This window comes from Gopherus evgoodei, chromosome 7 (assembly GCF_007399415.2).
Source record: "Gopherus evgoodei ecotype Sinaloan lineage chromosome 7, rGopEvg1_v1.p, whole genome shotgun sequence".
Classification (NCBI taxonomy): Eukaryota; Metazoa; Chordata; order Testudines; family Testudinidae; genus Gopherus; species Gopherus evgoodei.
In genome coordinates, this window is record NC_044328.1 from 69,786,153 (window position 1) to 69,812,453 (window position 26,301).

The 26,301-nt window shown below is 47.7% G+C and overlaps 1 protein-coding gene across 1 annotated transcript in view; it reads left to right on the forward strand.

Moving 5' to 3' along the window:
* Nucleotides 1-1,523: 1,523 nt before the first annotated feature.
* Nucleotides 1,524-26,301, forward strand: part of ARHGAP22 (Rho GTPase activating protein 22) — a 256,126-nt gene continuing 231,348 nt past the window's right edge. The window contains exon 1 of the mRNA XM_030571381.1: nt 1,524-1,626. Within this exon, the coding sequence (XP_030427241.1) occupies nt 1,593-1,626 (34 nt within the window). The 5' untranslated portion in view covers nt 1,524-1,592. The remainder of the gene's footprint in view (nt 1,627-26,301) is intronic.

Here is a 26,301-nt window from a genome sequence, read left to right on the forward strand (position 1 = left end):
GTTGGGTCTCTCTAGCTCCCTTGTTGGAGCTGATCCACTTTGCAGAAATAATTAAATCTCCAGCCCAGCAGGCAGGGTGTCCACCTGGCATGTGGCAAACCTGGGTTCAAGTCTTTACTCCAGAGCAGGGATTCAAGCCTGAGTCTCTTACATCCCAGATGAGTGCCTGAGCCATGCCTCTGACTGTCTTTTTTGACAGGTTCTTTGTTGCTCTGTTACCTCTCCATGGCCCACTGCTGGCCCTCCTGCTGGGGTGTCTGACAGGTATGAAGTCCGAGGTGTGTTCAGAGCACAACCTGGGCTCTGCTGAGGCTCCCCCATGTAGCTTGAAAATCTCACCTTGGGGCAGCTGGGTTTTGGCTTGTGCTAGGGCTCTGACAAGCTCATTAGCTATGGGGAGGTGCCAAGAGGGCATGCGCAGCATTCAGGATCCAAGATATTACTGTAGCCCAGAGAAAGAGGATGCTTCACACAGTGCTTTTAGCACATAAATTTACTCTTCATAAGTGCTACTTAGCAGTGCAGAGCACTGCAGGGTAGATGTGCACCTTGCCAGCAAAATAGCTACATCCCTTTCCCTGCGGCAGAGGGACCTTCTACACTGGGGGCCTGCAGGGAGAGGGAAAGGGGGAGGCAGGACTATGCTAATAGCAGCAGCGTGAAGGATGCATCTCAGTTAGCAGGACAGATTAGATTCCCCTCCAATTAACGGTTTTTCACTGTTACATCATCTCTTTGTCCTTCCCCTGTAATTGCTGATTCCCAGCTTTTCCCTTTTCAGCAGGAGGGGAGGTAGCTTTAAAAAATGACCGTGTGCCCCTGAGCTAAGAGGGAATGATGGCATTCCACAGCGCCCAACCTGCAAATCTACCAATGCAGGAAGAGGGATTTTTTTCTTCCCCGCAATAATTGCCTTGCTTCCAGCAAAGCCGGTGTGTGTCTCACTCTGAAATACAAACCCAGCTCTGATTCAGCCTGTGTGCTTTCTGAATGCATTACTCAGTAAGCAACCCAGCATGCCACTTCCCTGTGAACCAGTGCACTTATTATTTCTCCTAATGTGCAACCTTATCAGAGCTGCGAGCTATACACGGCCATGGTCTTTGTGCCCTTTTCTCTCTGACTCGAGCAGGTTCAACTCTTGATCTGATTCTTGTCAAATCAAAGCTTCTGTTCAGCGCAGCCAGAGAAAAATACAGCAAGGGACTCTGCTTGGACTCCCTAGTAGGGATGTATTAATAACACTGATGCATGGCCAATTAGGAGAAGGAGCCAGGTCCAGCCCTTGTGTCTCTGGCTCTAGTGATTTATCGACAGTAATTACTGAGGCACTTAATGGCTAGTTTGGATGGGAATTAATTCTGGGCTGGATAAATAATGCATTAAGGTTTATTTAGCCAAATGCAAGGCATCGCTCCTGAGCCCGTACTGGGAGTGCAGGGAAGTGGATCTTCAGTGCAGAGCAGGCTGGGGAGAGGCTGCTACCGGCAGGACAGGCTGTGCCGTGATGAGCTGCAACAGGGTGAGGAGGCTGGGAAGGAGGATGACAGCATGCTGAAGGCTGCGAGAAAGGTGACTCTGGAACCAGGAATATGTTGAGTCCCAAGATAAGGCAGGCCAGGAGAGGTGAGTACAGAATCTCTTCTATATCTTGGGATTTGCTCCCTGGAAAATACATCCAGGTGTGTGTGTGGGGGGGAGGGGGGCAGTGTTCCTAATCAGCACAAGAGGGAAACTTTTCATTACTCTTCATGGTGACACATCAACTGACTCTTTGAATTTTGCCCTATAAGATGGCTCATATTCTGAACGCTGTTGCACTTTAATTACTGTAGCATCCTCAATAACATGCATCATTTTTCCAAGATACTCTGCAAAGCAAGGCTGAAGCTAGACAAATTCAAACTGGAAACAAGATGTAAATTTTTAACAGTGAGAGTAATTAACCCTTGGAACAATTTACTAAGGGTGATGGTGGACTCTCCATCACTGGCAATTTCAAAATCAAGATTGGATGTTTTTCTAAAGACTCTGCTCTAGGAATTATTGTGGGGAAGTTCTCCGGCCTGTATTATACAGGGGGCCAGACTAGATTATCACAAATGGTCCCTTCTGGCACTGGAATCCATGAATCTTTGAAAGCAATGTCAGCTGAGTTGTTGAGTGTGCTATCCCACAATTATGCTCTGTTGCCAAATTAAACTACATTAAACTAGCAGAATAAGTTAGTTATTCTTGCAGCTGCACTTAGTCAGATGAGTTATTTCTTTTCTGCCTGCGACTTATGAGCAGGGGAGTTAGTCTTTTAATCACTAGTGTTGTGTGCCGTTTCAGCTCAGAAGTAGAGCTGCATCACTTGTACATAACTTCTAATCTGTCCGGAGTCTAAGAAAGGGTACGTGTAGTTAGGTGTGCATATTTCATTACACTGTTTCTCTGGAACCTTTCTAGTGCAGAATATGCCACGGAATCTTTACACTTAATAAGATCAGATGGACAATTGTGGTACAGTAGTCTCGCCTAAAGCATCCTGAAGAAGTAGTTGTTAGCAAGTATCTTAGCACCTTATCCCTCCAGCTCAGCAGGCAGAAAAGGGAAAGTCACTCAGTGATTTCTGCTGAAGACGACAAAGGAGGGAAAACCTGTCCTGTTTCTGAAACAGCTCAGATTTGCAAACTACACGAGCACAGGCAGCATGTTACAGAACTGTTGTCCTTTGGCCATAGCTTGTGTCTACACTCCTTCTCCTATGACGGATATCTTCTAGCAGAGGGGAGGCATTATGTGATCTTGTGCTGCAGTAGCAGCTCTGAGCTTGACATCACATTTGCAGACTGTGCTGAGCATCCTTGTCATTCACAGCCTCATGGCAATCTCAGAGGCATTGGAAACAGAGATTAGAGCAGTATCATTTAGACTTGAAGCAGTGTGCAGTCAGGAAGTGTGGAAGAAAGCCTAAGGTTTGGAGGCTCTGTCTGCACTTCAAATGCTACAGTGGCACAGCTGTAGTGCTTCAGTGTAAACATTCACTACAGTGATAGGCTGGGGGGAGTCTATCCCTTTGCTATAATTAATCCACCTCCCCAGGATGGAAGACTTCTTCCGTTAATCTAGCGCTGTCTACACTGGGGGACAGGTCTGAATAGCTACATCTCACAGGGATGCAGACATAAGTTTTCAGGGTAGACCAGGACAGAGCTTTCTTCAGGCACACCGGCTTTGTAAAATAGGAAATTGCCAGCTGTGTACAAAGAAGAGATAACATTGTAATGGTTTAATAGTTACCTGCAGTAATTCAGAGAGGAGTGCTTCTAGGTGAATGTTACTGCGGCTCATACAGTAAGATACATGTAGCACAGTACAGTATACATACAGTCCTTAAAACACCCAAAGTCCATTGACTAACACAGAGTTTCTTAAAATAAAGAGCCTGTCTGCAATCTGGAGCTTTGGGAATACACGTGTACCATCCCTGGCACAGTAAATACATATGCATTTGATTTTTTCCTTAGATATTTTTTTTTGTATGCATTGGGAAACGTTTGCATTCCAATCAGTGCTGCCTATCTATCAGGGTACATGGTCCCCATTACTGTAGTATCTGAGCACCTCACATTTCTTATTGTATTTATCCTCTTACCACTCCTCTACTCTTGTGAGACAGGGCACTGCTATGATCCCTCCTTTACTGCTAGGGAGGCTAAGTGACATTCCCAAGGTCATACAGGAAGTCTGTGGCAAAGGAAGGAAGGGCGTGCCCCCACACCTATGCCCCAGTTCGAAGCTAGCACGTAACCTCTCTTTCAGCTCATCTTGAAGATAAGTTATATTAGCACTCAACTAACAGGGGTGTAGTTAGCGGTGAGTTTGCACACAATCCCCACATGTGATAGATACACAGACTATACTGTAGTTCTATGGCTTGGGTGCCCTGGAATTGGTGAACTGTAAGCTACCTTGGCTCTGTTACTATGGAAAACAAATACTAAGAGCTATGCTCTGATAAAATTCTTTTAAGTCAACTGCAGACTTCTGAAAGGGGCTGGCTTGCTGGCCCTGGAAATGGCTCTGTCTATCCACAGAGCTGGGACAGTGCATGCAGGCAGGAGGGCAATCTTCCCACGCCCACAGTTCCTCCTCAGTGTACTGCTAGCCTGGGCCAAGTGGCCTGCTTGCAGAAGGGCCCAGTCTTGCAAGGTGCCAGAGTGCCCCTGTTCCTTCTGACCTACCCAGGAGTTGAAAAAGCTGAGCACCTCCCAAGAGGTGATGAACCCCTTGTAGCATTGAGCTGAGAGGGAAAAGGTAGGTCAGTCCTCTTGGCCTCTCTGGAGATTGCTAAAAAGGATCCACGCGGTACTGGTGGTGTAACAGGCATAGAATATCAGGACTGGAAGGGACCTCAGGAGGTCATCTAGTCCAACCCCCTGCTCAAAGCAGGACCAATTCCCAACTAAATCATCCCAGCCAGGGCTTTGTCAAGCCTGACCTTAAAACCTGTAAGGAAGGAGATTTCACCACATCCCTAGGTAACCCATTCCAGTGCTTCACCACCCTCCTAGTGAAAAAGTTTTTCCTAATATCCAACCTAAACCTCCCACACTGCAACTTGGGACCATTACTCCTTGTTCTGTCATCTGCTACCACTGAGAACAGTCTAGATCCATCCTCTTTGGAACCCCCTTTCACGTAGTTGAAAGCAGCTATCAAATCCTCCCTCATTCTTCTCTTCTTCAGACTTAAATAATCCCAGTTCCCTCAGCCTCTCCTCATAAGTCATGTGCTCCAGCCCCCAATCATTTTTGTTGCTCTCCTCTGGACTAATTCCAATTTTTCCACATCTTTCTTGTAGCGTGGTGCCCAAAACTGGACACAGTAGTCCAGATGAGGCCTCACCAATGCCGAATAGAGGGGAATGATCACATCCCTCAATCTGCTGGCAATGCCCCTACTTTTACAGCCCAAAATGCCGTTAGCCTTCTTAGCAACAAGGGCACACTGTTGACTCATATCCAGCTTCTCATCCACTGTAACCCCTAGGTCCTTTTCTGCAGAGCTGCTTCCTAGCCATTTGGTCCCTAGTCTGTAACAGTGAATGGGATTCTTCAGTCTTAAATGCAGGACTCTGTATTTGTCCTTGTTGAAACTCACCAGGTTTCTTTTGGCCCAATCCTCTAATTTGTCTAGGTTCCTCTGTACCCTATCCCTACCCTCCAGCATATCTACCACTCCTCCCAGTTTAGTGTCCCCTGCAAACTTGCTGAGAGTGCAGTCCATGCCATCCTCCAGATCATTAATGAAGATATTGAACAAAATCGGCCCCAGGACCGACCCTTGGGGCACTCCGCTTAAAACTGGCTGTCAACTAGACATGGAGCCGTTGATCCCGACAATCTAGCTAGCTTTCTATCCACCTTATAGTCCATTCATCCAGCCCATACTTCTTTAACTTGCTGACAAGAATACTGTGGGAGACTGTATCAAAAGCTTTGCTAAAGTCAAGAAATAGCACATCCATTGCTTTCCCCTCATCCACAGACCCAGTTATCTCCTCATAGAAGGCAATTAGGTTAGTCAGGCATGACTTGCCCTTGGTGAATCCATGCTGACTGTTCCTGATCACTTTCCGCTCCTCTACGTGCCTCAGAATTGATTTCTTGAGAACCTGCTCCATGATTTTTCCAGAGACTGAGGTGAGGCTGACTGGCCTGTAGTTCCCCGGATCCTCCTTCTTCCCTTTTTTAAAGATGGGCACTACATTAGCTTTTTTCCAGTCATCCAGGACCTCCCCCAATCGCCATGAGTTTTCAAAGATAATGGCCAATTGTCATAAACAGATAGCTAAGGGTTAATGTCTCTTACACCTGGAAAGAAGTACCTGAAACACCTGACCAGAGGACCAATCAGGAAACCAGACTTTTTCAGATCTGGGTGGAGGGAAGTTTGTGGGTGAGTTTTTTGTTCTGGGGTCTTCTGTCTGTCTCTCTCTCGGCTATGAGAGGATTTCTGTTTCCTGCTTTTTAATCTTCTGTTTCCAAGTTGTAAGTACAAATATAGTAAGGCAGTAAGGTTTCTATTGTTTTCTTTTGTATTTACCTGGGTATAGTTGCTGAAATGTTTTGAATTGTATTCTTTTTGAATAAGGCTGTTTATTCATATTTCTTTAAGCAAATGACCCTGTATTTGTCACCTTGATACAGAGAGACCATTTTATGTATTTTCCTTTCTTTTAAACCTGTTGGAGTTTTTTCTTTAGTGGGGAACTCCAGGGAACTGAGGTCTGTGCTCACCAGGGAATTGGTGGGAGGAGAAGTCAGGGGGAAATCTGTGTGTGTTAGATTTACTAGCCTGACTTTGCATTCCCTCTGGGTGAGGGGGAAAGAGAGATTAGCTCTCGGTACTTCTGTTTTCCAAGGCTGGAAACGGGGAGGGTGGAATCCCTCCGTTTAGATTCACGGAGCTTGCTTCTGTGTGTCTCTCCAGGAACACCTGGAGGGGGAAGGGAAAGGTTTATTTCCCTTTGTTGTGAGACCTCAAGGGATTTGGGTCTTGGGGTCCCCAGGGAAGGTTTGGGGGGACCAGAGTGCCCCAAAACACTCTAATTTTTTGGGTGGTGGCAGCTTTACCAGGTCCAAGCTGGTAACTAAGCTTGGAGGTTTTCATGCTAACCCCCATATTTTGGATGCTAAGGTCCAAATCTGGGACTAGGTTATGATACCAATGGCTCTGCAATTACATCTGCCAACTCCTTTAGCACCCTCAGATGCAGCGCATCCGGCCCCATGGACTTGTGCTCATCCAGTTTTTCTAAATAGTCCTGAACCACTTCTTTCTCCACAGAAGGCTGGTCACCTTCTCCCCATACTGTGCTGCCCAGTGCAGCAGTCTGAGAGCTGACCTTGTTTGTGAAGACAGAAGCAGCAAAAAAAAAAAATAAAAATAAAAAAAAAAATCATTGAGTACATTAGCTTTTTCCACCTCCTTTGTCACTAGGCTGCCCCTCTCATTCAGTAAGGGGACCACACTTTCCTTGACTTTCTTCTTGTTGCTAACATACTTGAAGAAACCCTTCTTGTTACTCAAGGTCTGTCATCCAGCAAAGGGCTGCCAGGATCTCCTACTAGCAAGATGAGACAACAGGAGTTAGAACCCTGCAGCCAGCTGCTGAGTAAGCTCTGCTGACTCTCAGTGGCAGGTGCAGTGTTAGCTTCACCAGGACCTAGGAAGAATGATGGGTATAATGTCTGGCTGGAAAAAATTAGAAGAGACAGGGCAGGCTTGCAGGAAGCGCTGGGAACAGCCTAGCCTAAGGACAAAGCATAGATGGGGCTTATATTCCATTGCCACTGGAGTCCGTAAAAAAGCCAAACCCTGGGAAGAGGGTTACATTTGACTTTAATGCAGCAAGTGTAGGAGTTATTGGGAATGGCACCTGTTCACAGGTGGATTTTGTCTCATGGACCCCTGTTGACTAGACATGGGCTAGCCTGTACCTAACCTATTTCATAGCTCGCCCAGGAGCCAGCAGGCAGACCCTAAATCTAACATGGTTCAATGCTGTATAACACTTTCCCAAGAAGGCTGCCATTGATTTGCCCAGCAGATTTTTAACATGTGCTTTGGGCATTATATGGCCACAGACTGTATCAATACACATTAAAGGGGAGGTCCGGATTAGCTTAAAACAAAAGGCCTATTGATGTTGGACCAAATCCTAACATATACTTAGCTGGGGAGACCGCCTGCTGAAATCCGCTTCCTTCTCTTGGCTTCCCCTCCTGACCTCTCGCATCAACACCAAGGGGACTGTGCAAGAGCCTTCTCTGTATCTCCTTGCTGTCCGAATCAGCCTTCTTGTACCTCTCAGCTTCAGCAGCTCTCCACGTTTTCAAATCTCCTTTGAAAGCCTATTACACACACACACACACACACACCGCTTATGTCTGGGTCTCCCACTGCTAGGGTTGTTAAGATTTAACTTAACTCTATAATCTTATTACTTAGTCTAGAATATTTCGAGATACAGTTTGAGTTCAGGATGGTCCCAAACCAAGTTGGGGTGGTGTGTGTGGCATGGGGGAGAGAGGGGTTCCAAATTTGGACTTGGATCTGGCATCTTGAGTCCAGTTCTTGTTTTCTGTGAAAGATGGTACAGGCAACAAAAGCTACATTGTATTGCTAGAATGTATTGTCAAAGTTATGTGGTCATTGTGAAGCTGTCTAGAGTGGCTCACCTGAGTGCCAACTTCAGGGCAGACTGTCGCAAACCAAGGCACAAACCCCAAACTGGTTTATAACTAGATTTCAAGTGTTAACTCCTAAAGCACTATAACAGCCTTACCATGGAGTCAGACAGTCTCCATGGGCACTTCATCTATCTTGCCAGTCAGGCGAGCCTGCCTTTGTGGTGGATGGTCCCTTACACCGAAAAACAAAACCACACACTATTCAGATTATTCCCAGCCCCAAAGGACCAGTCACTTACCCTATCTCTCTTACCAAAGACAACACTTGTAGCCAGTCCTGTAATAAACTAACTAAAAATTTATTAACTAAGAAAAAGAAGGGAGTTATTTACAAGGTTAAAGCAGGTGAACATACACACACAAATGAGTTAGTCTTAAGTTCCAAAAGTTTATAGCACCTGCAATATATACAATTTCTATATGTCCCTTAGGGACAACCCAAGCCGAGCAGCTTGGGGATCTCTTGCTTATGGTTAGAAAATTTTACCCTTTCCAAATTCTAAGCAGCAATGTGATAAAGTATCTTCTCAGGCAATTTATTCTCTTCCCTCAGAGTTCAAGCAGATTGAACAAGCATGGCATCCATCTCCTCTTCAGGGGCATGTGTGTGGGGGATCAACAAAGTCTTTGTCCTTTGATTTTTCACAATGGCTCATTTGGTTTCAGTGGCCCTTCTTGTCTGCAGGACCAGTAGTTTACATGTAATTAATGCCTCTATCTTGTTTGGTGAGTTACTCAGTGACAGAGACTTACAATGCCATACCCTCAATATAACTTTATACCATGGGCTACAGATGTGATCAGTGAGATCAATGCATGCAGCATCCTAGAAAACATTTCATCAAGTCTAAACACATTCTTATCAACTTAACATCTGTTTTAACAATGCTAGCGCACAGGTTAGCCAGACTGGTTTCCAGTTCTCCTTTTGTCAGCATTCAGTGAGGCCCAGGGGCCTTGGCATGAGCTAGCACCTGGTCTGCCAGCATCACAGTCATTACCATTACACCCACTAAATCAAGTCCATACAGCACAAAAACATGCAGTTGGATGGAGGTTATCTTTTCATAAGACCCAGTATGGCCTTATGCGAGGAGTAAAACCTTATAGATTGAAAACCATAACAGGCATAAAGGAAAATCCTTCATATTGGCTAGGCTTGAGTGGGTTTTGCATTATTTTTCCCATCTGCTGTGTTTTACTACAGTAATTGGAGAGTCTTGGGTTCTAAAATAAGAGGCTTCGGGGGGAAATGCCTCCTATGTCCACATTCTCTCCCTTTCCTTGCAGCGCTGGGGTATGGGAAGTACAGCTTTCCAGCTTGGAGACAGGCCTTTTTCAATACAAGAGATAATGATGGCAGATCTCAGGCAAAATCCTTCTGTGCTAAGAAAGATACCTGGCCCTGCTCATCACTGGGTCACTTTTTAAGATGTGAAAAAACCCAGCAGCATGTTTGCTCACTGGTCAGAACAGTTGTAAGCAGGTTACCTCTTTAAATGGGGGGAGAACAGACCTTCCTGGTGGAGAAAGGAGGCAGGTAGGAGACGCCCAGTGTGGACAATACTTCTCCCATCAAATGTGGGTGCTGGAGCCCTGTGAACTCCCTGTCAGAACCAGGCTGAGGGCACAGGAAACTGGAGCCAAGGGTCTGAGCCAGAGTCAGAAACCAGACCTGGGAGTCACAGCTGGAATCAGGACCAGGAGCAGGGCTGAGGTGGGACCAGCACAAGGTCATGCTAGAACAATCACAGCTGCAAGCAGAAGCACTGAGCAGCCAATGATCTGCTACAGCTGCCAAATTTGAAAGCAGGTCTGTGGCTTCCCTCAGCCATCAGGCAGACTGGCCAATCCTACTGCAACTCAGCTGAGATCTTTGATCTACCTGGAGGGCTAGCCCTCAAGCCCAGATAAAGGGCCCAATCCTGACATTCCTCAGCCAGGCACTACCACCTCCTGCTGCTCCCTCTCAGTGCAGTGTCCTGCCTGAGGAGCTCTTGTTTATCCCACCAGCCAGCAAAGAGGAGAGCCAGGCTCCTGATACTGTTAGCAGTGGGGTGCATTCTTCCTCTCATCACTGCTGGCCATCCATAACCAACCTGCTAGGCTGATGGCCAGTCACAGGTCTGTGTGAGCTCACAGTTGCATCTCCAGTTTGTGGGTTGTTGTCAGAGCTCAGGCCTGTGTGAAGTTGTTGACTCAGCTTACTGGGTGAATATAAAGGGCTAGTGGCGAGGGTGCTACTGGGCCACATTGCCCAGCCTGGGGAGACAGCACTGGAGTCCTCAGGCCCTTCCTACCAGGTCCCAAAGTAAGTGGGTCAGTCAGCGCTTCCCTCAGCCTCATTTGAGTGAGAAGGAAGCCACAAGACTGCTTCTCCAGCCTGGTCCACAGAGGAGCCCAGCAAGCACAGTTTTCTTCAGAATGGTTCAAACAGAACCCAGGGAGAGCCAGAGGCAGCTCAGGCACCAGCGCACCATGCGCATGCTTGGGGTGGCAAGCAGGGGCAGGGGGCAGTGGCGTGCCGGTCACTGCGAGGGCAGCAGTCAGGGAGCATTCCGCGGGATTTCTGCGGGAGGTTCGCCGGTCCCATGGCTTCGGCAGTAATTCAGTGGTGGGCACGATGAAGGCGCGGGTCCAACAGATCACCCACAGAACCTCTGCTGAAGCCGCATGACTGACAGACCTCCCGCAGAAACGCCACCAAAAGCACCCTGACTGCTGTGCTTGAGGCAGCAAAAAACATAGAGCCGCCCCTGGGGAGAGCGCAGTGTCTAACACCCATCCTCCACCAACACAGCAGCCCTGGGGAGCAGCAAGGTAAGTGCCATTGCTCCTCTTCAGCGTCTCCGCTCTGCTCCCTCTTCCAGGAAACCTCTAACCCTGTTCCCTCCGCACCCCCGAGGGAGGAGAAGTTGTTTCTTCTCCAGTTGGGGCTTCTTCCTTCCCTTCTCCTCCATGGCTTATGGCTTCTCTGTTCAGTAGCTCCCCCAACCATTGGCCAAATGAACCACAGCAGCTAGCGCTGCCCTTAGAGTGACCACCTTTGTTGGATGGAAATAAGGGAAAACCACATGAAAAGTAAGGGACAAAGCTTTGTTTTAAGGGACATTTTAGGGAAATGCCATTTCCTGTAGCACAGCAGGCATTTTTCTCATGTCTGTACATTTCTGCTGCTCTCAAGCATACAGTGCAGTCATCATAAGCTTCAATGTCACCCTAAGGAATGGGCCAGTAAAACATGGGACAGGTGGTCACCCTAATGACCCTCTGTGCCTGACACTTGCTCAGTCATTACAGGGGAAGGATCCCATGTGACTAGACGGACCAGGTCTGCAGGCCCCCTGCTGGAGACCTTGTTGCCCTGCCACACCCTGCCCCAGAAAAGGGCAGTAGAGAGGTCTAAGATCAGTTCTTCCCTAGAACTGGAGGAGAGTGTTTGAGGGCACAACAGAACCTTAGAGCAGTGCTGGCAAAGGCCAAGGGGAACTTGAAGGCACCCCAGGACAAGGCTCTGAGGTGAGGGCGAAGAATGTTATGGAGCACTGGGAAGTGGCCTAGCGAATTGGAACCACAGTGTGGCTTATGTAAAGGGACACAGTACAGCTGCTGTCTATAGGGTCCCTGGGCTGGGTCCCCCCAGTAAAGACACCCCAGTAGGGGAACTGAACTGTAGTGGCCCCGCTGAATAGCTGGGGCAAGAAAGGCCCTGAGAGGGCAAAGGCATTGCCTCTGGAGAGGGAGCTCTGAGGCACTGCTCTGTACTGAAATAGGGACAACTCAAGAGAGATGTGACAGAGGACCCTGAGAGAGGCCCCTGTTGGGCTTTTGTCCCGGAAGGGGTTTGCCTTGTTTTTATTTCACATACAGACTGTGTTTGACTCAGCTGCAGGGCTGAGTCACCAAGGACCCACCACAGGGAGAGAGCAGGCACACACTCTGAGACAGGGGGTGCTCATGAGAGGTGAGTGCATCTCATTACACCCCAGTAAGGGGATTTAACCTCTTCCTGGCTCAACCCAGGACAGAGGGCATTGGCTCAGCATCTCTGACTTACTGAGATGATGCCAAGGCACAGGCTGGATAGCTGGGGGGGAGTGAGTGAGCAGAGAATAAACAGCAGCAGGCCCCAAGGTCTGGATAACAGGAGAAGCTCCCTGTACAAACTAAAATGGGGGCATAAGTAAAGGAGCCCAGCCCCACCCTGAAAGGTGGGCTAGGAACACTGTTTCCCCCAGGCACCCATCCCTTTCTGTGACTCCAGCCACCCTTCTCTGTGTGCTCAGGGAAGGGAAGCTGGGTTTAATCCCATTTGTACTAGGGCCCAGCTAGTGCTCCTATAGCCAAGCCTTCGTGAGGTGACTGACTCAGCCACTTTGGTTCAGGCAGGTCAGCGAGAAGTGGAATGCCTTGACTGTCTGGGGCCTGGCTGTTAATGGCATGGAGGAAGTCACATTGCAGCCCCTTGGTTGAGGGGAGATGGTACAGTGTGGTGAATGTGGGGAAAAGAGAAGGGTAGTATCTGAGAGGTGTCCCTGCCCCTTAGCTGGCCCAGTGGGGGCTTCCTAACCCTGGGGGGTGGGGGGCGTGAACTCCTTTTAGCAGGGAAATGGCAGCCAGACCCCGCAGGGATCTATGGGCTGCAGGAGGAAGTGATGTTTTATCCTTATCCTAGTCCACAGTATTGGCAGGCTGCCTTTCCTCAACCGTTCATGGGCCCTTCAGTGACTCTCAACCCACTTCCTAGCGGAAAGCCAAATTGGGCACTATCCAGTGGTCCCAACCTGTGCTCTTCATAGAGGAAGTGAGTCGAAAGGGACTGTGGGACCACAGACTGCCACTCCAAGGGGAGCTGGGCTTCTGGGCATAGAACAGAGAGCTGGGAAGGACTAAAAGAATAACTGATAGCTGGTAACGGTAGTAGGTCCTTAACTTCTTGGCCAAGCAGCCTCTAGAGGTGAATGTGATACACTTAGCCAAGGCATTATGAGTGCATTGCAGGCACCAATGCTGCTAACACCTGCATAGAGGGGTTCGGCTGGAGCTCATCCCTCTCCGGGGCTGCAGGGAACCACACCACCTAGCTACGTCCGTCTGGTTTTTTCGGGGAACTAGTCAAAACAATGGTTACTCGCTCACGGTTGGCAGGTAGTAGAGAGTCCTATTCTTCGATCTTTGTACAGGGACAGAGCAAACCATCTAGCAATAAGCCCAGGCTCTGCGTTAAGGCAGGCAGCAAAGAGTCTGTGGCTCAGGCCCACAGGCAGGGCTGAGGAAACAAGTAAGTTCAGGGAAGCCCAGGCCCTGGATCAGGGCAGGGCAATACAAAGTTTGGGGCTCAGGCCCTTAGGCAGGGACTGAGCAAACAGAGAAACACTAGGCCAGGGCCTGGTTCCAGAGGGCCTGGGAGATGGGGAAATTGCCAGCCCTACATTGGGTGGCAGGGGGGACACAGGCCCACCCTTTCCACTGTGTTCCAGCCTGGGGCCCTAGCAGCAGCAGACAGCCTGCTGTGCTGTCGGTGAGGATCTTGGCTGCAACACTGACATCGGCTCTGGGTGTGCTGCAGCCAGATTAGGGTCGGCTGCCCCCGGGCTACTTCCTACCTCCCCCTCTAGAGGTACCTGCATCTGGACTGTGTCTTCCAAGGAGTCAAGCAGCATGGGCTCCTCAGGGTACTCAGCGAATGGTAGGCTTGGCAGCTCCTCAGGGTAACTTGCCACAAGCAGGCTTAATAGCTTCTCTGGGGCCTGGTTGGCATCAGGCCTTGGCTGGTCTGGCCAGTCTTCAGGTCAGTCGCAAACTGCAGGAGTCTCCCAACCAGGAGCTAGGCCACAGACATCTGGCTTCTCCGGCAGCTAGGCCTCTAGTGAGCTCTGGGGCTTTTGTACTTCCTGTCCTGCACCTTGACCTCTGGGGGGCGGGCACAAGCTCCCCTGGCTCCGCACACTTTGGCATCCGGAGGGACTCATCCCTCTCCAGGGCACCAGGGAATCACACCTTGCTACAAGCTGGTATTGCAAGGATCATGGAGAGGAGATTCTGGATGCCAGGATTCCTTTCCCACAGATTTCTCCTCCTCTCAATGGTCACTGGCTAGCAACCCTTGCCTGCTATCACAGCAGTATAAGCACCATCATTTTCACTGCTGTTAAGAATATAAGAATGGTCATACTGGGTCAGACCAAAGGTCCATCCAGCCCAGTATCCTGTCTTCCAACAATGACCAATGCCAGGTGCCCCAGAGGGAATGAACAGGTAATCAAGTGATCCATTCCCTTCCACTCATTCCCAGCTTCTGGCAAACAGAGGCTAATCACACCATCCCTACCCATCCTGGTTAATAACCATCGATGGACCTTCACAACATGCTCTAGCAAAGAGTTCCACAGGTTGATTGCGTGTTGTGTGAAGAAATACTGCCTTTTGTTTGTTTTAAACCTGCTACTTATTAATTTCATTTGGTGACCCCCTAGTTCTTGCATTATGAGATGGAATAAATAACACTTTATTTACTTTCTCCACACCAGTCATGATTTTATAGACCTCAATCATATCCCCCATTAGTCATCTCTTCCAAGCTGAAAAGTCCCAGTCTTTTTAAATCTCTCCTCATGTGGAAGCCGTTCCATAACCCTAATCAGTTTTGTTGTTCTTTTCTGAACTTTTTCCAATTCTAATATTTTGAGATGGAGCGACCAGATCTGCATGCAGTATTCAGGATGTGGGTGTACCATGGATTTATATAGAGGCAATATGATATTTTCTGTCTTCTTATCTATCCCTTTCTTAATTATTCCCAGGATTCTGTTAGCTTTTTTGACTGCCACTGCACATTGAGTGGATGTTTTCAGAGAACTAGCCACAATGACTCCAAGATCTTTCTTGAGTAGTAACAGCTGACTTACACCTCTCATGCCTCCCTGTCATGTGGGCTCAGAATTAACCTGCTGAGAGTATAAACAAAAGATGCAGTTGATGCCAGTTGTGCTGGTGGCTTTGGGCCATGAAGATGGACTCAGACCCTTTACGCATAGGCCATTGACCGGTTCAGTCTGTTGCAGGATGAAGATTTATCTAGTTGCTATTTTGTGCTTCTGCAGAGCATCGAGCTAGTCAAATCTGCTGGACTTTAAATAACATGTGTTGGTCCTCTGCTTCCATATAAACATCTGCTTAATAATCCCTTTTAGGAAGAGACCTTTAGTGCTTTGTTGGTGGGATCTGGGAAAGTAACTGATAACATCCTGCTTCCTAAATGCATGTGGTAAGAATTATTTATGCTTCAGTGAGACAAGGCTGCTTTTAAATTTGATTCCCAGAACGGCATCTACATTTGCACACTCTGCAAGGGGCTAAGTGAACAGAGGAGGAGTTTGCAAGGCAGAACCGATGTTAAATTAGAATCACTCACCCCTTAGGGGAGAGGTTTGTGTTGTGATGTCTCACTGCCTGGAGTCTTGAACAGAGCTGACTGGCTGGTGTCATTTGATGAAAAATAATGATTTATCAGAACTGAAACTTTCATGGAAACAGGTAAATTCTGACAAAGTTCCTGACACAAAGAAAGGGTAACTTTTGGGGGGGAGAGGGGACTGTATTGGAACACCTCTCTGACATTTTTAAGAAGTTTTGGGATTTTGGTTCAAAATGATTTTTTTTATCTCAAAATTCAACTTAATTTATTCTAACAGTTAAAAAAGAAAATATCAAAATCAAATGCAATGTTTCAAAATTATCTAAACAAAATATTTTGATTAACCCAAACCATTTTCCCCCTTCTTTCTCCCTAAACCCTTTTTTCCCCCCCAGTTTGTTGGCCTACAAAAGTTTGAGATTTTGGCTTTGTCCCAGTTCGGGGTGGAAAAAGTGTTCCAAATCTCAAATTTCTCACAGGATGTGAAAAGTGATTCCTGCCTGGTTTTAGTCTTCACTGTGGCCTGTCAGCCTGGGGCACTGAAAATCTTGCATCAATGCTGAGCTCCTTACTTGGGCAAAACTCCCACTGAAGTCAATGTAGTCCTTTGACTCCTGGGATTGGGAGTAAGGACTCCTGGATTTGTCTTCCTGGCTCTGCCATCCATTTGCTCTCTAGCTCCAGGCATCAGTAACACCACCCCACAACCCGCACACATGTACAATAGGGATGATAACACACTAAGAGCTGGTCTACACTAGGGGGGTTATCGATCTAAGATATGCAACTTCAGCTACGTGAATAGTGTAGCTGAAGTCGAAGTATCTTGGATCGATTTACCTCGGGTCCTCACGGTGCAGGATCAACGTCTGCGGCTCCCCATGTCGACTCCGCTACCACCGCTCGTTCCGGTGGAGTTCTGGAGTCAACGGGAGCGCGTTCGGGGATCGATATCATCACTTCTAGATGAGACGCAATATATCGATCCCTGAAAAATCAATCGCTATCCGCCGATACAGCGGGTAGTCTGGACATACCCTTAGTGTCACAGGCTGTGCTGAGAAGGAAGGAATGTTTGTAAAGTGCTTCGATGAAAGGAGCTAGAAAAGGCAAAAGGTAAGTGATCCCAAGGCTGGGTGTCACTGTCTGCTGTGGCATCATTAGCACTGACCCCCCACTTGGTAAGGCAACTCCCATCTTCACATGTGCTGTAATATATATACTGCTTACTGTATTTTCCACTCCATGCATCTGATGAAGTGGGTTTTAGCCCACAAAAGCTTATGCCCAGATAAATCTGTTAGTTTCTAAGGTGCACAAGGACTCCTCATTGTTTTTTACTGTGTGCTATGACACACCAGTCCCTTTGTGATATCTATCTGGCATGCTGTCTGTATTGCAGGCTTGGAGGCAGGTGCTGTAGGCCTAGAAGATTATGATTGGAAGAGACCTCAGGAGGTCATCCAGTCCAAACCCCTGCTCAAAGCAGGGCCAACCCCAACTAAATCATCCCAGCCAGGGGTGTGTCAGGCTGGGCCTTAAAAACCTCTAAGGCTGGAGATTCCACCACCTCCCCAGGTAACCCATTTCAGTGTTTTGCCACCCTCCTAGTAAAATAGTTTTTCCTAATATCCAACTTAGATGTCCCCCACCGCTCCTTGTTCTGTCATCTGCCACCACTGAGAACATCCTAGCTCCATCCTCTTTGGAACCCTCCTTCAGGTAGTTGAAGGCAGCTATCAACTCCCCCCTCACTCTTCTCTTCTGCAGACTAAATAACCCCAGTTCCCTCAGCCTCTTCTCATAAATCATGTGCCCCAGCTCCCTAATTATTTTTGTTGCCCTCCATTGGACTCTCTCCAATTTGTCCACATCCTTTCTGTAGTTGTGGGGGTGGGGGGGAACTGGATGTAATACTCCAGATGTGGCCTCGTCAGTGTCTAATAGAGGGGAATAATCACTTCCCTTGATCTCCTGGCAGTGCTCCTACTAATGCACCCCAATATGCTGTTAGCCTTCTTGGCAACAAGGGCACACTGCTGACTCATATCCAGCTTCTCATCCACTGTAATCCTCAGGTCCCTTTCTGCGGAACTGCTGCTTATCCAGTCGGTCCCCAGCCTGTAGTGGTACATGGGATTCTTCCATCCTAAGTGCAGGACTCCGCACTTGTCCTCGCTGAACCTCATCAGATTTCTTTTGGCCCAAGCCTCCCATTTGTCTAGGTCACTCTGAACCCTAACCCTACCCTCCAGTGTATCTACCTCTTCTCCCAGTTTAGCATCATCCTCAAACTTGATGAGGGTGCAATCCATTATCCAGATCATAATGAAGATGTTGAACAAAACTGGCACCAGGACTGATCCCTGGGGCACTCCGCTTGATACTGGCTGCCAACTAGACAGAGCCACTGATCACTACCCGTTATGCCTGACAATCTAGCTGACTTTCTATCCGCCTTATAGTCCATTCATCTAATCCATACTTTTTTCATGTGCTGGTAAGAATATGTGGGAGACCATATCAAAAGCATGCCAAGCAATGGGCTTTGGAGGCTCCAGTACTTGGAGTCCCACTAAAGACACTCATCTCCCCCAGAAATATGTGCAAATACACAAACATCAGCTTTAGATGTTCCCTAGAAAATTGGTTCTCAGCCTGTTCACCATTGTGGGCCACATATGCAGCTCTGTGTTATGTGGCTCGTATCCACACAATATGTACTACCTGTATGGCCCTGAGGATGTCATATGGAATGCAGCTATGTGCTGATTGGGCTGCAAGTGGTCCATGTGTTGAGAATCACTGCCCTAGAATTTCCAAAGTTTGTTGCTAATAGAGAGCCCAAAAGATGGAGACAAGGCTGCCGCTTCAGACTCCTTCGGCTAGTCGATCCTTTCTCCAGCATCTCAGCTGTGAGACAGTTGGATCCATCATCTCGGAATTCTTGATTAGTCTGTTCCCATCTCATGCCTGGATGTCTTCCCCATTGCTGAGATTCTTACATCTCCGGACTATTGCTGCTCACTTCTCTCCCCTGTACTACTGCTTGGCTCTTCTGCCTCCAACATGTTGTTCTGGCAGTTCTGTCCCTCATTCTGTGGAGGGCCCCTTCGATGTAGATCGCACCTGAAGTGGTCAACTTTTGCCACACATTCATTGTCTTGCACTGATATCCCATCAGCCCCTGCAATATTTGCAGCCCCTGAAGAGTCTGTGCATTGCTTTGACCTTGACTTCTCTAGTGTAACACTGTAGTTTAAAAACAAAAAACACTACCAAAACAAGGCATTCCACTGCACAGGATTCACCCCTAAGGAGAGATTGAGAGGCCAAACTGCAGGTGAGTGGGGAAGGTGCTCAGATGAGTGATGATTGCGGGATAAGAACTTCTATAAAATACAGTAGGGTGATCATGTACTTAACCTCACAGGGGCACGCTGGGAATGAATGAGTGTTTACAAAGTGCCTGTATAAAAAGATGTATGGGAGTGCTAGGTTCTGATGTCAGTGCCCCTCTTCACTGGGAGTTGTGATGCACCAGATGTAGTCACCTTGCCTTCCACCATAGCCCACTCTTATTTGTATTGCTGTATCGCCTCAAAGCTCGCATCATGAATGAAGACCCCATTGCACTAGGCACTGTACAGAAATAGAACAGAAAGACAGTCCCTGCCCCCAAAAACTGAGGGTTTAACAGCAAAGACAGTATTTCTTTGGGCTATTTTTCTTCACCAGCTGTTGTGCAAGCACATTATTGTCTGTAAGTCATTGTTGTCTGGCTTAGGGAAGGTGGTTGACATTGCATGAGCTAGGTGTAACCTTGTTATGGGTTGAATTAAAATCTTAGAGATTGATAGGTATGAACTCACATAACTGAAGTATCAGAGGGGTAGCTGTGTTAGTCTGGATCTGTAAAAGCAGCAAAGAGTCCTGTGGCACCTTATAGACTAACAGATGTTTTGGAGCATGAGCTTTCGTGAGTGAATACCCACTTCATCAGATGCATCCGACAAAGTGGGTATTCACCCACGAAAGCTCATGCTCCAAAATGTCTGTTAGTCTATAAGGTGCCACAGAACTCACATAGGTGGGGGCTTATGCTTTCAGTTAAGACAAAAGATGTCAACAGGGCAAAGGCTTTGGGTGGAGTATTGTTTGGGGTAGGTGGGAGGGGAAGAGAGATCACAAAAGAGAAGACCAGCGGGAAAAGCAACAAACCCAAGCAGGGACCTGTAAGAACAGGGGGGAAGAGTCAGCTTTTGGGTGTAGTGTTAGTGAAAGAGGCTTGGAAGCTGGAAGAAACAGCTCCTTCCGTTCTTGATTCCTTCTGCATTTGGAGACACAGGACTTTGTACAATCCTTATAATGTAACAAGACTTCAAAGAAATACAAAACTCCATCTACTTCTCCTTCCAGCTGGAATGTCCCCAGGGCTCCCAACTTTGACTAGCCCCTCATAAAAAATGGGCAACGCTATTTTAAAATATGTGCACTTGATATTTCTAGAGCCTTCTTCACACAGGAACCTCCAAGCATTGCATAAACACTAGTGACATAAGCCTTGCAAAACTCCTCCCAGACAGGTAATTATAACTATCCTGCTATTACAAATGGAGAAACTCTGGCACCAAAAGTTCAGTGAGTTCCTGCAAAGGTCACACAATAGACAAAAGGCTGAACTGTAAAGGGTACCTTGTTGCTGTCTCCTGCTATAACCATTAGACAACACTCCTTTTTACTCTCAGGGTTTGTCTACATTGCAGTCCTGGGTGTGATGTCAGCTTGTGAAGACATACCCGTCCTAGCTTTAATCTAACTAGCTCAAGTCCAGAGCAGTGAAGCTGTGGCAGCATGGGCTGTCCAAGGCTGCCCAGAACCCTGGATAACTATTTGTGGGGCTAGTCCATGCACTGCCACAGTTTCACTGTTCTGACACTCGAGATACCTATCTTAGGTGAGTGTACTTGAGCCGCAATACAGGGGCTTGCGGTGACACTTAATTCATAGTTTCTTTTGTGGTACTAAAGGCAGAATGTGGAGCCGGCTAGCTACTGAACAATCTGCAGTGGACCCATTAGGAAATCCTTCTCCAAAGATGGTGCTGGCAGGAAAGGATCAGCTCCCCTCTTCCCTCCCCCACACCCTGCCATTCTGACAGCTGGCTCTGAACATGAACTCCCTTGTCAGTATTGCAGAGGCCTTGGTATTCATGATCTTGCATGAACCAAGGACAAAGCTGATGGAAGCTGGGCCCTGACCCATGGTATGTTGAATTCACTCATGATCAGCACCAAAAAAAAAAAAGATGGAAAAATATTCAGTTATTGATTTTTTTTCTTGTTTAAAAAAAATGTATCAAACCGCTGAAGGTGAACCCAATAGAACCTGCTGTCTATTGGAATAGATCATCATAAATAATCCATCGTGACATAACCCAGTAGCTAGTGTCCCCCTTCCTGTAGTTGCTTAACAAATAGTATTTCCTTGCTTTTAGTGTTTGATACCTGGCAGGAGTTTGCAGCACTGCCACCATGGCGGGAATAGGGGATTACTTCATCACACACAGCCAAGGGTATCTGCATGGGTTAAAGGTGGCTAGACTGAATGGCGTTTGTTCAAAATAGGGCCAGCAGCAGCTTTTGCAAAACCGGATTAGTAGTTTCCCTGCGGGAGGGAGAAGAAGTCAGTTCCCAGTGAAAGAAGGAGGTCAGAATGGAGGGCAGACAGATCCTGAGGGCTGGATTATTATTATGGGGTACTGGGGTAGCTCCTGAGAGCCCCAGTTATGGAGCAGCATGCATGGTGTTAGGTGCTGTACAACCACTAACCAAAACGATGCTCCCTGCCCCAAAGAGCTTGTTTTTTAGAACAAGAGCCAACAGATGAACAGAGACAGAGGGGGGAGCGCAAGGGAACAGTAGACAAGGGATGGGACTCTGCTCCGATTCTGATCTGTCCCAGAGAGGCTGTCTGTTTCTGCTAAATGATCAGTGTCAAAATGTCTAATATTGCCTTAAATTGTCATAATTAGGTTTGAGTTAAACCAGTTACCATGAATGGGGCAGTTCACACCTCTTCAAGCTATTGCCTGGCTGAGCTGAAACACACAACCTGTACATTTCTAGTGGCAGCATCAGTTGAGGAAGGATGGTCTAATGGTTAGAGCACTAGCCTGGGACTCAGGGAAACCTGGGTTCAGTTCCTTGTGCTGTCCCAGACTTTCTGTGTAATCTTGAACAGTCACTTAGCCTCTCAGTGCCTCAGCTCCCCATCTGTACATAGTAATAGCCCCTTCCTACCGAAGGGTTTGTCTTCACAGCAGAGTGAACCCCTAACTCTCCTTCTTGTCCACACACAAAACCCTCTGATCTGAGTATAGCGGTGGGGGGAGCTTTTGGCCTCACTGGGGCTATTGGCTAAAGCTCAGGTGCTGCTTTCACTCCAGCTGGTAACCCACAAACTTTGCGGTGGTGATGCAGGCTATATCATTCAGTGCTGGTAGTCCTCCAGTGCTTTCCCACAATTCTCCCTGGTGCCCACAAGGACAGACAAGTTCTCCCACACATCACTGGGAAAGAATCAGAGTGGCTCAGCTCACAGCAGGGCTAAGATCCTTGGGATGTGTCCCCAGATGTCCTAGTGCCACACACAGGGCAGTGAGGATGCAGTCACTCGGACTTTGCAGAGTGGCTGCTTGCCCCCAGGTGCTGATCACCCCAAGTTAACTCTGCAAAATAAAAGTCTGGGGGATTTCAAAGGAACCTAAATGAGGTGCCAAAATCTCATTGAAATTTAAGGGAAACTGGGTACATGACTTGCTTAGGTGCCTTTGAAAAATCTCATCCCAAACTCTTATTTATAAGACTTGACTGGAGCCAGTGCAGCTTTAGCCCCCTGTAACTGAGAGGTGAATCAGGCTCTGTAAATTTATTTCATTTACTGGGGAATTAAACAGTGGGGCCCCCAGAGCACATGTGAGATGGTAACAGAGAAACTAACATGCTGCTTCATTAGTGACTCAGCAAATTCTTCCCTTGCTCTGGCATTCCAGGTGCCGTGAATTCCTGAACTTGATTTAAGGAGCCTCCAGATAAACATTCATTCTTCCTGACTATTCCATCCTACTAGAGAGAGCAGAGCACATCACTTGAGCAGATGGGATTTAGTTTCCATCTCTATCACATTGGCTGTAGAGCGAAGGTCCTCCAGGAAAGAGCATCTGCTGGATGATTTTACTTCTTGTTGGGTCTGGATTCTCAGTGGCAATTAGAGTAATACATTTGAAGGCTTGTACCTAATATGCGGCTAAGATGGAAGCCCCTCTCTGAATTCTGAATTGTGCTAAAGGTGGAGTTTTGCCTTCCTGGGAATCAATGTGCCTGACTTCCCCCACTGGCTTGTACCTTGTGCACTCATTTATATCTGTGCTAAATGACACACTGTCAAACCAGCATTTGCACCATCTGTTTCCCGCTCTTTACCTGCCTTCAGTAGCATTTTTATAATATCACTATCCAGGCATCTGTGTGTCTATTTAAGATCCTCTCTCTCTTTCATTAAACTGGAAGCATTCTCTGTTTTCATTAGTGGCTTTTCTCACATTCTTACAGGCTCCCTTGTGTTCCAATCCTCTGGGCAAAGAGCAAGCAGGTCCTTTAGATCCTTTTGTTTTTGGTGAAGACACAAAAAGGTGGAAAGGGTAAAATTTCTAGGAGAGCACACAGTGTGCGTCTTCTTGGATCTGTAATAATCTGTGCTGAGTGAAAAACTGCTACCAATCTCTACAAAACTACACTCAGTTATGTAACTAGTCTGACTAGTTGAATAACTTTTGTATACCTCAATGATCTTTGCGCACTACAGACTGGGTCCATATTTAAACATATGAACCTGATGTACTCCATTTCCATTCACTTCAGGCATCCAGGCCCCTTTTAGTAATTTCTTTGTGTTTGTGGTCTTCCGAAATGGTAAATTCTCTTAAATTTGGGGAAGTGTATCGGGGCTTCCACACTGAGTGGAGATGAAAACAGATGTTCACAACATCTCAGCGATCAAATCCTAACACAAACACAGATGTGTAGATTGGAATTTCCAGCCTCCTGAAATCTAATCTGAAGGAAATGCAATAGTTTATATAAAGGTTTAAGAGTTTTCTATAATGTTCTGGCTTATATTGTGTGAACTCTTTTCTTTAAGACTTTCAAAGGTAGCGTGATGAACTCAGGACAGACAGCTGCAAGGGAGGGGTAGGAATCAGTCCCAGAGGGTTAAAAGGCCCTCCTCTTTATCAACTGAGAGGAAACTACATGTCAGTCAAGTTCAGCTGAGAAAGGGTTACCAAGGTAGCAATTAGAATCAGCTGAGGGGGAGCTACCTGAGGTTAATTAGGATCAACTGATTCCAACTTAGGGCTGCCTAAGACCTTTTTAAACCCTTCCCTGGGAGGAAAGAGTGGGAAGAGCAGAGACAGAAGGAGTCCTGCTGCCAGGAGTGTAGGAGCAGCAAGACAGCAAGCCTTACTAGGAGGAGAGGCATTACTCTCTCCCACAAGGGAGTAAAAATACTCTAAACAGGACTGGTGGAGATAGGGGAAGTCTGCTCCCCCTGTGTCCCAAGGGGGACCACATTACCCAAGCCTGTCTCACCAGGGCTAAAAGCAGCAGAGGCTGGGGAAACTGAGAAGGTGCCTTGCCACAGTAGGCTACAACCAAACAGTTGAAAATATTGCTTGTTCATTGAATTATCTCCCTTTATGGCTCTCAGCTTAAACAAAGACCACCTTACAAATAATGCACCAAAGCAAATACTCCAGTAATACTAGTCCAGAGTGCCTGTATTGAAGGCCAGGAGATCTTAATGAAAATCAATTGTAATGTGTTTATTGATTCAAGCTAACTGCCTATGAAATTGCAGAAGATGACACTTTCAATTGATATTACATAGCATTGATTTGATTGATTCCAGTGTTCCCAATTTAAATAGGTTTCCATCAATTGCAGAGAACCTATATGGGAGCAGGTGAGTGCTCTGTGATGAACAAAGCCAGGGAGCTGGGACCTTCTAGTGAAGGAGCTACATTGTGCCAGTTGTGGAGGGGGTGTGTGTGTGGTATGCACACCTGGCCACTGCAGTGGGTATGAAGCCCAATCAGGTGCGCTGGAATGGGGGCAGGGGTCCAGGGACTATGGCCCCATCACTTTTTACTGGCTGTAAAGGCAAGCAATGTGGAGGAAGGCCAGAGAGGAGAGAACAGGGGCCAAGGCAATACACGTGCCACAGGCCATCACACAGCTGACTGAGTGGCAGCCTTCAGTCACACCTCACTCCCAGCTAGGGTGACCAGACAGCAAATGTAAAAAATCAGGACGGAGGTGGGGGGGGGGGGGTGTAAATAGGACCTTATATAAGAAAAAGGCCCAGAAATCAGGACTGTCCCTATAAAATTGAGACATCTGGTCACCCTACTCTCAGTCTTGCTGGCTCCTCTAAGGGCCCAGATGCAAAAGCTTCCATATGCCAGTGCCACCTCCAGCCCTGGGAGCCTTGTCAGGCTTTGTAGCTTTAAGGTCCCTCCTTCAGTGCTGTCACTGAGTTAACATGCTGGATCAGCTCTGGTACCGCATAAGCATGTGCTGTTGGGGTTTTCCCCTCTCTGGGGCAGCTGGGAGCCCAGCCACCTCACTACCTGGGGCAACAAACAGTTCAGGGCTCAGACCCTCAGACAGGGCTAAGCAAACAGTTCAGTAAGGTAGGCTCCTGGGCCAGAGCATCAGGGTGAAGGGGAGACTGCTACCCATGAGTGGGGTGGCAGGGGGGACACAGGCCCCCCCACTCCTCTACATCCCAGCCCAGGGCCCTAACAGTGACAGATAGCCTGCTGCTGTGTCAGTGGGGATCCTGGCCACCACACACTGACATTGGCTCTGAGTGTGCTGCAGCCAGACTAGGGTCAGCTGCCCCCAGGCTACTTCTGACCTCCCCCTCTACCAGTACCTCTGTCTCAGCAGCATCTTCCGCAGCATCCCACACCATGGGCTCCTCAGAACACTGAGCAAGGGGTAAACTGGGCAGCTCCTCAGGGTCCCTTGGTACCAGCCAGCCTAGGGGCTCTTCCAGTGCCTGGTCAGCATCCAGGCTCCACAGATACTGCCAGTCCACAGGTCAGTCAAAGGCAGCAGGAATCTCCCCAGCAGGAGCTAAGGCACCAGCATCTGGCCTCTCCAGCAGTCAGGCAACTTCTGAGCCCTGGGGCTTGGCTTTTATACTTCCTGCCCTGTGCACTGACCTCTGGGGGGTGGGCACAGGCTCCTGTGGCTCCGCCCACTTTGGCATCTGTAAGGGCTCATCCCTCTCTGGGGCGGCTGGGAGCCAGGCCGCCTCACTACATATGGCTATGGGGCACATCTGCTTGGGTCCATGGCCCATTGCAGGCTCTGCAGATCACACAGTCACTGTGACTGCAGCTTGCTGCAGAGAGCATTGGATTTGCATTTCAGCAACCTCCGCATCTTGCAACTGAATTCTGATCTGTTTCCTGGAGAAGCTTAAATTCTCTCTCTCACTTATTGCTCAGATATTTTTTTGCATGTGGCCAGTTTAATTACATCGTTAATGAAAATGTGAAGAGCACAACCT